General features: G+C 47.5%; 1 protein-coding gene across 1 annotated transcript; it reads left to right on the plus strand.

The window, feature by feature from the left end:
* Positions 1 to 308: 308 nt before the first annotated feature.
* ACCSL (1-aminocyclopropane-1-carboxylate synthase homolog (inactive) like) lies at positions 309 to 10,539 on the plus strand. Its single transcript, XM_057508217.1, is given in 18 exon segments — positions 309 to 338; positions 599 to 760; positions 763 to 953; positions 2,215 to 2,251; positions 2,692 to 2,762; positions 3,140 to 3,209; positions 3,446 to 3,512; positions 4,413 to 4,433; positions 4,436 to 4,509; positions 4,757 to 4,850; positions 5,131 to 5,157; positions 5,160 to 5,212; positions 6,260 to 6,351; positions 7,098 to 7,144; positions 7,244 to 7,384; positions 9,069 to 9,223; positions 9,297 to 9,451; positions 10,147 to 10,539. Coding segments are annotated over 18 exon segments (1,668 nt in total). The 3' UTR covers positions 10,328 to 10,539.
* Positions 10,540 to 10,919: the final 380 nt, after the last annotated feature.

Below are 10,919 nucleotides of genomic sequence, written 5' to 3' on the forward strand. Positions count from 1 at the left end.
GTAGTTTACTAACCCTATTCTAGCAAGATGATTTACTCAGCTCGCTTCTGTCTCCTCATAGCAGAATCCCTTTTCTTTCTTAGGATCCTGTAAAGCAGGAATTGCTCTGGGCGAAGCACAGGTGGAGAACCCAGAGCCTACCTGTTCAGTTTACCCTTTATCCCAAAGTGGGCCCTAAGGCTCTTCCTCAGAACACATTTTAATGCCATTTAAGTAGTGTTCCAGTGTCTGGGCTTGGAGTCACTTAGGCATTGCCTTTGACGGAGTAGGTAACTCTTCCTGAGCTAATTTGGGTTTATAAGCTAGACATGGAGGTGGGAGGAGCCGGCCTGGATCAGGTCTGGGCCTGAGGGCTGGGGAGAGCCTCCTTATTGAAGTGGATGGTCTCTCTTCAGGTTCCATGCAGCCTGAGGCCAAAACAAAGACCAATCAGACACCCTCTGTATGCGCTGTGGCCAGATGAGGGGCCAAGGCCTTGGAAACCAGAATGACCACACCCAGTTTATAGAGATGCTGCTGAATTTGCAGCAGACCACAGGGGATTACATCATGCACTGACACTAGGCAGCTGTAGCAGGACCTGGCCACCCGGGAGCAGGAAACCTTCCTGAGACGTTTAATGTGCCCGGTGGTCAACCTCCTGCTGCCCGGGGCCACAGGCAACCTCGGGCTCCACCTGCCTTGCTCTTCCCTGGACTCTCAGGGAGATGTTGGAGGTGGGCAGCAGGCCCACTCACCCAGGCAGCCTGACCAGCTGGTTACCAACTGAGTGACTTGGAAGCTGCATTTATCAGCCAAGACCTGTCCAACGGAGGAATTGACATCTCTGCATTATAGCACTCCAGCTTCCAGGACTACAAGACCTACCAAGGAGACAAGTACCATGAAGACAAGAACATCTTGGTGAGAATGGGGTGAACATACTGAGGGGCCCAGTCACTAGGGTTTACTGAGTCCTCTGCAGACTGTTATGCTCTCTCTTACTCTTCCTGGTCCCATGAAGTAGGCACTCTCATTGTACAGATAAGGGAATGGGCACAGAAAAGCACAGTGACATCCCCAAGAAGGTTGAAGAGCTGGGTCTGTGTTCCCTTCCTCTCTGCAGCGTGCCTTCCCCAAGTCCCCGCTCTTACACACTAGGAGTCACTGTGGTCACAGTGGCGAGTAGACCTGCCACAGGGAGCTCAGTCTAGTGATGCAGCGATCCACTGGGGAAACGTTAGAAATAGTTCCAGAAGCACCTGTGGATGCCTGCTTTGGGTGGTCTGGGAAGGGGTCTTAAAGGCTGAATTAGCTAGCCATGGGTTGGTGGTGGTGGGGTCCTCCAGGGAGGAGGAACAACATGTGGAAAAGCTGTAGGGTGGGAAGGAAGGGCTTCTAGTAACTGGAAAAGGAGGCCCAGGTGGCTAGGGTAGGGACAGTGAGTTCTGTGATCAGCTGTACATATGGGGGCAGGAAGTTGTGAGGTGTACGGGTGTTATCCTGAGGGTGATAGGAAGCCAATAAAAGGCTTCCAGCAAGGGAGGTTCACAACAGTTCTCTAGCCAGAGGGTGGAGTCACAAGTTCCCTTCTGTTTCTAGCTAAGCCATGTGTGGCAGTGGCCATCTGCTTTTCTGGAGGCCAAGTGAGTCAGGTATCTCTGTGGGATTCTAAGGGACTGTACCCCTCCCCCTCCCCAATAACTTGAAGGACCTTTCGTGGACATGGAATTAGCAGAGGTGGGTAGGAGGCAGGGCCTGTGGTGGTTACAGATCCAGCCTCTGGAGTCAGGCAGGTGGAGTTCTGCCTACCACCAGAGTCACACAGCTAGTAGGTTATTTAGCCTTTCTGAGCTTTGCTCCCTTTAAAGCAGGGATCATAACAGAACTTTCTGCTCAGGAATTTTGAGAATTAAGGCAACTCACACAAAGCACTTAATTTAATGTCTGGCACATAACTCAATGACTGGTACCCGATACATAATATAACTACTATTACTTATGCAATTCCAAAGAGAAATCTACAAGCTGTAAGATTTTGGGTTTGTGGAAAGTTTTCAAACACTTTAAGTTACTTAATATGGGTTGAATTGTTTCCTAGGGCAGTGAGATCTCCATTTGAAATAATCTGGGATGAGTACTTACTGGAGTATGTGAAGGGGGCCTTATGGGGCAGGGCAAGTGGACTGATCTCAGATTGCTTCCATCTCCAGGGCCCCATTAACCCTGTATCAGTGAGAATAAGCTTTGCATTGATCTGGCACATGACAGGGTAAGCTGGGTTCCAGGCTCTGCTGGGACCCACCCTTGGGGCCCCATCCCCCTGCAATGTTTCTCAGTTTCTGGTAGATGCAGGAGTGGGGCTTAAGAGTCTGGGTAAGGGAGTGGGGAAACAGTGTTAGAATAGCACCTGAGTTGCTGACTGTTCAGAGGTGTTCTCTGGATGGGTACAGGGTGGGTAGGCTGTCAAGGGAGCCTCTGGCTCAAGTGTAGGGGTGGGGAGGTTGTCAGACACCTCCCATGAGACATCTATTTTTATAATCTATGACAAGAAGACTGGGGCCTCTGTCCATTAAGGAGCATGCAGTGTGTCGCCGTTCTCCTCTTGAGAGGGCTTGTGGTTTAGGGCACACGCCCACATGTATCCAAGGGCAGGAAGAAGCCAGTTAGGCTTCCCTGGTCTGGCTGTGTTCATGCTCTGTCCATCACCAGCTGAGTCAGAGTGACATGAACTACACTGAGGATGTCCTGCTGTAATATCCTAACTGGAGAGGGCAGTCATTGTAAATAGCCTCCAGTTCTATGGTCTCCTGGTCCACAAGCACCTGTCCTCATCCAGGAGGGACTCAAGGTTGATTCTTGGTTGGCTCCTTCCCTATTTCTTTGAGCAACAACTTCTAGAAAGTGCCTAGAGCAAAACATCGTCTAGAGGCAGCCTGGTATAGTAGAAATAGCACTGCCCTATATTCAAAAGGCCTGAGTTTTTGTTCAAACCCTCGCACTTACTGTCTGTGTCACCTGAGGAGTTGATGGCCTCAGTCAGTAGCCCTGCACCATGAGGTTGGATGGCTTGCTCTTTGGAAAAGACTGAAGTCTAGACCCTGAATGAGAAAGGGCTCCTGGGCCTGGAGCTGCAAGGTCTCTCTGGCTCTGTCTACAGCCTGCGGGAAGAAATGGCCCGGTTCCTGACTTAACACTACCAGGCACCTGCCCAGTTTGATCCAGAAAACGTGAGTCAGTTTCTGAGCCTCACTGCCACCCCGGTACAAAGCTGTGTTCTTGGGGAACTGCATATTCTAGAGGGACACTCTCAGGGCCAGGGCAGGGTGGAAGCCAATGGGTTCCAGAGGCGGAGGCTCAGTGTGGAGGTTCCTGGGGCCTGTCCCTCCCAGGAGGAGGAAAGTAGGGGGGACTAGCCCTTCTTACATGGGATTGGGCTTTCTTTCTGCCTTCTGTGCATCTCCAGGTGGTTGTTCTAAATGACTGCTGTGCTCTAGTTTCCATGCTGGCCATGGCTCTGTATGATCCAGGTGGTAAGTCAACAGGCTCTGCTTCCCCTCAGGGAAACAGCAACACGTGGGCAGGGGCTGGGCCTTATGGAGAAAAGACATCTTGACTCAAGGCCTTACACCTCAAGTACAGGGAACGTCTTCTTATCATTTCTGCAGGCATACGGTATTTGGATTCCCATTTAATAGGAAAGAAAATACATGGAGGGATGCCCCAGGTGACAGTGGGAGCCAGCTCATATTATTAGTTGGGCTTTTGGGATCAACCCCAATACAGAGAGCCCTAATAAATGGGCTTAGACTATATAGATTTCTTACCTTCTTCTCAAAAAAAAAAAGCTAATTAGTTTTAGACCAAATGTGGCTGAGAGATCTCTTCTCAATCCTACTCTTAATGCCTGAACAAGAACCTGATATTAATGAGCTCTGGATAGGTGGGAGTAAGTCACGAAGATGACCCGTTTCATTCAGAAGACTAGGTCCTTGGTTAGTTCATCAATGAAGCCAAATGGATGGAAAGAAAACACAGGAGGTCCCCAGGTCCAGAGAGCCTCAGCCATGCAGGCAGATGAAAGCCCTCCCTGTGAGTGGACCTCAGCTGCCAACGTCAGGCCCGGAGCTGACAAGACTTGCTGAATGACCAGGGCTCCACCTGCTACAAGCCTGGCTTGGTTGGTGCCCTGGATTCTGAAGCATTCACAGCAATGCCTTTTCTCCTTCTCTGATGTACACACAGACAGGAAACTTGAGTTTTGTTCCTCAAATAGTGTTTATAGATATAGATAACTTTTGTAGAACCTGAGCCCCAAAGCATTAATCCCCAAGTAGAGGGATTGCCAAACAAACCTTCTGTCTGTAGCACCGCTGGTCTGGGGGCCTGACTGAGAGACCTATACTGACAGCTTTGTCTCCCTTTGCTCCCAGAGGCCTTTCTGACTGCCACGCCTTCTATGGTGGATTCATCTTTAGTTCCCACCTGTATTCGAAAGTTGAACTGATTCTTGTCCACCTGGAAAGTGAGGTCAGAATGGGGCCCCTTCTCCTGCTCAGCCCATCTAGGCAATGGAATGTTTTAGGGGCATTTAGAAGGTGTACAGGGCCTTGCTTTCCTCCCATATAAATGACAGTGGGGGAAGGATGGAGAAATTGGTGCAAAGAGGGCATGTAGGATTGGAGCCCTGGGTAAGAAGGCAAAGGATTGTTGAGGGTTTATAGGAATGAGGAATCAAGACTTGGAAGCTTTCAGATAGGCAGAGTTTGTCTTTCAGATCACCAATGTGAACACCCACCCATTCCAGTTTACTGTGGACAAGTTGGAGCAAGCCCTGCTTGAGGCTAGACTTAATGTAAGGAAGGAGCCATGTCTTCAAGGTGGTTGAAAGGGGTTGAGTACTGAGACTCTGGTATGACTTGTTCACCAAGACTATATGGACTCCTTCAGAAGAGGCAGTGTCCTGGGGGCATGTCCCCCTGTCTCTGGCAGCTCTGGACCTTTTTCCTGTTCCCCCCTGGGGGTAGTATAATAGTTGTTACTTCCAGATCCCACCTAGGCTCTAATTGGATGTCCTGACCCGATCCTTGGCTGAACTTGAGATAGATGTGAAGCACTCATTCACTTGGTTATGTTTGGTGCTTTTTAGAGAACTCATGATAATCAATCCTCAGAATCCTCTGGAGACATCTACTCCTGAGACTCACTGAAAGAATACCTGGAATTTGCCAAGAGAAATGAATTCCCCCTTGAGACTAGATGAAGTCCCTAAAATGGATTCCCATTGCTCATGGTCAAGAAGTAAGAATCAGAAATAACTTACCCTACACACTTGTACTGAACAGTGAACTTCTCAAAGTTATGTGTGACCAATTGGAGTTGAAATGAAGGAAATGCATCCACATGCCTACCACTTCAACCAAACTTTTTTTGCCATTTCCCTTCTGGCTTTTGCCCATGTACAGACATCTACCCACTGTTCCTTTCCTTATAGCATAAGCACTTTCTCCCATAATCCATTTCCCAAACTATTTGGCCTGAGATGTCAAGAAAGACAGACTGTTAGACCTGTGTGTACCTATGGAACCTCCCATTCCTGAGAACATGTTAGTATCAGTTGTCTCTGGAATCCTGAAATAGCCCAATTAGTTAGGATAGATAATCTTCCATTTTTCTAGAAGACACATACCTATTCAAACTTCATAACTAATCCAGACCAATTAATGGCAGAAAATGGGGACAAAAGGAAGAATGCTGAAAGTTATGGGCTGCAATTTTGACAAAACTATATTCCAATCTCAGCTCTAACACCTGCTGGTCAACAGAATCAACTTTCTATCTCAGAAATTTAGTTTCTTCATCTGGGAAATGGAGATAAAAACACTGCTTCAGAGGGCTGTTGGGAGAATAAACAAGATGATGTGTATGAGCACTTAGAGCACTTAATGCCACTATTCCATTCATACCCTGGGAGGGAGCTCCTCACTATACCAGGTGACACCCTGCCCCTTCCCACTGGTCTCTGCTTGACTGTTGAAGGGTTATGTAAGATGTTCTCATGCATGTCTTCTGGGTCGTATTCCTTTCTGGCACCCCCAAGCCAGGTGTAAAGCTGCCTCTGGTATACCACCCTATTCTCCCTTACCATGCCCCTCGAAATCATTGGATGGGCTGCTGGGGCAGTAGGAGTATCTGATCTGTATCTAGAGAAAACCATTAAAGGAAGTGAGTTGAGATAGAGAGAACCTAGATATTGTTCTCCCTCTTTCACCCAACCTGCAGGTACAACCTACATGTGATTATAGATGAGATTTACATGCTGTCTGTGTTTAATGAATCCATCACATTCCACAGTGTCCTGAGCATGGAAAGGTGAGTTGGTCTTAGCTGGGGTTGGGAATGAGGACCATGAGGCTCCTGCTCATGTGCGGGGTAAGCTCATGTGCTATAAAGTTAATTGGATGTGTGCTGGGAACCGGGCTAAGTACCATTGGGAGTGTAAAAATGAGCAAAGCATCATCTTTCCTCCCAACTGTCTTCACTAAATGCCATTTTGTGCACTAGATAACTTGAGGGCAGGGTATAAAGTACACTGTCCAAAGTCAAGATAAAACCCTACCAAAGGTCAGGGTAGGAGCTTCTTGACAAGCACAGGGAAAGAACAGAAAGAGGGCAGAACTTTATGGGTAGTATTTGGTCTGAGAATAGATCCCAGCAGCTAAAGCACAAGAAGCGCTTGCCTGGCAGAAGGAACAGCTTCAAAGGTGGGGCAGTAAAAAATAGATGAGCACATTTTAGAGACAGTGGGTGCCCTACATGTGTGAAGAGCCAACTGCCGAGAAGGTGGCTTTGGACCAGCTATAGGAAGTCTATGAGCCAGGGTGAGGGGCCCAGTCTTCATTCAGTGGACACTTATTAATTATCCCATCTAGTACTCCCAGGATACCTTTTGTTAACTTCCTGGCTTAACTGGGGCAACTGTTTCTTAAACTTTGGTTCCTGTAGGCCCTTCTTTTAAAGAAGGGACCTCAAATCTTTCCTCCTTTCCCCTCACAGACCCAAAGTTTTCATCCTTCAAATGTTTCTCCACAACCTTGATAGTATTGTCTCCTCTCCAGTTTGCCTGACCCCAACAGGACCCACGTGATCTGAGTCACCAGCAAGGTGAGTCCCAGCTGCTTATCCCTGGGTAGGGAAGAAAGGGGAGCCAAGAGCAGAAGGCAGACAAACTAGGTATTCCCTCTCCTACTTCTATTCTTCAGGTATTTTGGCATCTCTGGTTTCCACTTTGGAGCTCTGTACACCCAAAACAAGGAGGTGGCCTCTGCTGTGAGCTCTTTTGGCTACCTCCACGGCCTCTCGGGCATCGCCCAGCACAAGCAGTGTCAGCTGCTCTGGCACAGAGGTACTGAGCCCCATCCCAGGCTGGCATCTGGGCCAGACCTCATGGCTATGGGTAATGCCTGGGTCTGCCTGGACCTCTGACATGCCCTAAATACACGGAGACTCTGTTCACTGTCTCAGGTTTAATGATGGCAAGACAGGAAGTTTGAAGGAGGGCAGGATGCAGCTCAAATGGTGCAGTAGGGTATAGATGGAAGATGGAGATGCTGGTTTAAAACAGGCTGGGTTTTAATTTCTGGCTGTCTGGTAGCTCATGCTCTGCCTGGAAAGGGAATGGTTAATTGTACTCTAAGATTTGAAGGTGGGAACTACAGAAATCTTATGTGAAGATTTACAGAATCTTTATGTGAAGGTCAGTTTTTCCTCCCTAATGTCCTGCTTGCTTCAGACAGAGATTAAAGAAATGCCCTGATACCTTGAATATCACTTGACTTCATCTTCCAAGGTGATCAAAAGAGAGCTGCCATTTGGGCAAGTTGGTGTGGCTAGACTGGTGGTAACTGGATTTACCTTTCTCCATGGATCTTAAGTGAATGCTGGCTTCAGAGGGAATGTCCCCCCTGTAATACCATGACCCAAACTTAGATAGAGCCCCCTTTCTTAAATACCCTGTAATGGAGCAGATGTCAGTCTAGAGGATTTAAATTAAAGTTGGGATATAATGAAACTGGGATATAATATAATCAGATAATCTGATTTAGAAAACAGTTTGCTTTCAGCTTTGGGTGGGGAAAGGGTTGATAGGAGAGGTCCAACAGAATGGTACCAGGCCCTTTGATAATTGGCAGAATTCAGACTCCCAGCTGAACAGTTTCTTAACATTGGGTACATGTGATAATTACCTGATGTATGGACTCCATTCCCAAAGATTCTGATTTAGCTGATCTGGAGATATAACCAGGCATCAGGACTAATGTGCTGATTAGTCAGGTGGTACTAATGTGCTGCCAATGATGAGAACAATTGGACTAAGATCATCCCCAAGCATGTCTAAGTTCTTCAGAGTCCATTGTGTGACACTCTCAGGCAAAAGATAAGGGGAGCTGTGTGGACTTGCTGCTTGCCCAGTTGACAACAGCAGCACTAGTCCCCTCAGTGAGTAGGGGATACCCTGACTCCTTGCCTCAGGGATGTAAACTCCAACAGAACATTCCTACTGGACTACTGTGGATAAAATGAGAGTTCCTGTGGCCAGGATTCTCAGCTGGTGCTGGTTGACTAGCTCACTGCACACCTGTGAGCAATACATGGCTGTTGACTCTATAAAAAGAGCTCTGCCCAGTGCTCTGGGCATGACATGGTGGCACGGCTGCAAGACTGCAGGAGAGCAGAGAGGAGGCAGAGATGCTAGTGCTCGACCTACCACCGGAGAACAAGCCGGGTAATAAACCCTTTCACCCCAAGAACGTTTTGCTGTCGATTTCTTTGGTCACACTGAATTCATAGCAAACTTGCCCAGGGCTGAAACCCATTGGCAAGACAACTACTTACAAGCCTGATGTCTCCACCTGAGCCGTAGTTACAAAGTGGGTGTGTTGGGTAAAGATGCTATCAATTTAAATATCATAGAGTCAGTCTTGGATAGAGATAGCTGGAATGAAGCCCAGGCAGGGAGTATTTGGTAAGGAACTCTAGCAAATCTCTGCTACAAGATATGTGACAGCCCTCTTTCCCCACTCATCCAGAATGGATTGACAAAGTGTACCTGCCCACTAATTGCTCCTGCCTACAGGCAGCTCACAAGTACATCACGAACAAGTTGAAGGCATGGAAGATCCCCTTTCTCAACTGTGGCTCTGGCCTCTATATTTGGATCACCTGGAAAAGGTGAGCTTTGGGTGTGAATACAGGTGTTCTTGGACAGAGCAGCCTGATTGCACTTGAGCTCAGCTCCATCCCTCTACCCTCCCTAGTATCTGGACCCATGCACATTTGAGGAGGAGCTGCTCCTTCGCTGTGGCCTCTTGGATAACAAGCTGATGTTATCCCATGGCAAGTCCTACCTGTGAAAGGAGCCTGGCTGGTTCTGCCTCATCTTTGCAGTTAAGCCCCCACCAGCTAAAACTCGGTGAGTGGTGCTGACCTCCCAATCCTGGTGTCCTTCAGAGATGTCCCATCAACTACTGTAACCCAATACCAAAACCTTCCTTCACTCTCATATCTTTTAAGCTCCTTTGCAAAAAGGAACAGATAGGTGCTTGAGGTGTATTACATCTTTTGGGTATCTGTTCTGTGCCTGCCATTGAGCAGAGCATTGGAACTATAAGCTAAGTAGAACTCTGCCTTGTGGAGCTTGCAGTCTAGTGGGTGAGATAGACAGATGACCACAGAAGTCCCTGTGTATTATACTGTAGAGCTCAGATCCTCCTCTGAAGATTACAGGAATATGACATTGATTTTAACAACTATCTGTTGCATCTCACCACATGCCAGACACTGTTCTACCTGCTAGGAATATAACAGTGAATGAGAGAACATTTATATCACAGAAATATCTTCTGGGCTAATGTGGAGATACAGTGAGTGAAGGGACATTAGAGGCAGATAGAAAACTTGAGGCAAGGCCATAAACCAGGTTGCAGAGACATGAAGGTGTCTGAAGGCAAGGTGCTGTGGTAATGAAGCTTTAAAAAAGCTATTGGGGATGTGGCAGTTAGACTTGGAAATCCATCCCAGACAAGGGAGGTCTGAAGTTCAGCATCCCTGAATGGAGGCTCTGTGGGGCTCTCTCATGATCTGGGTATGTCTGAGGCCTGCCTGCAGACCCACTAAGCCTCTTTCCCTCTGTTCCCATTTGGACCCTTTAGCCATGGATTGGTTCTATCATGTGCTAGCAGAGCAGAAGCAGGATTTGATTGTAAAGCAACTGGGAGATGCAAACAGAGAGGAAGTGGTCTGCCTCCCAACCAGCTGCTCCAGTCAGTCATGCCCTGAGAGTCCCTAACATCAGCCTCTGGTCCAGAAGTTGGGGTACTGACCTCATACTATAACTGGACAAACAGTGGACTCCTCTGTGAATGGGCTCATCTGACCTAGCCAGAAACCTCCTAAGCTGAGCATCTGTCATTTTTTGAAGCTTTTCATCTTTTTAATCTTTGCCAGCCATTGGGTATAGGAAATGTTTTATGGGATTGGGGTGGGAAAGGTGAGAGGACTAAAAAAATCTCTCTGGGGGCCTATTTAGATGGGTTTACTTTTGTATTCAATATCTAATAAATTCCATATTCTCTTAAATCCCAGACCTGTTTTATTTCTTGTTCACATTTTTCATCACCTTTGGGAGCTGGATGATTTTCTTTGCCTTAGAATTTAAAAATGAAAAGGACAGATTATCTGGGGCAGGCTGGAAGGGAAGGAAAGAAGTGATCCCTAACTGCTAGAGCACTTTCTAGATGACAGATGTAACATCTCATGGGGTCCTGACAAGATCGTGCCGACCTTACCATGAGTGACCAAGTGGCAGGGTGGAGGTATAATTCCATCTCCTCCTTCCAAATACGAGTTATTCCCATTCTTGTTTTTTCAAAAGGCTTTTA

This window comes from Manis pentadactyla, chromosome 9, assembly GCF_030020395.1.
Source record: "Manis pentadactyla isolate mManPen7 chromosome 9, mManPen7.hap1, whole genome shotgun sequence".
Classification (NCBI taxonomy): domain Eukaryota; kingdom Metazoa; phylum Chordata; class Mammalia; order Pholidota; family Manidae; genus Manis; species Manis pentadactyla.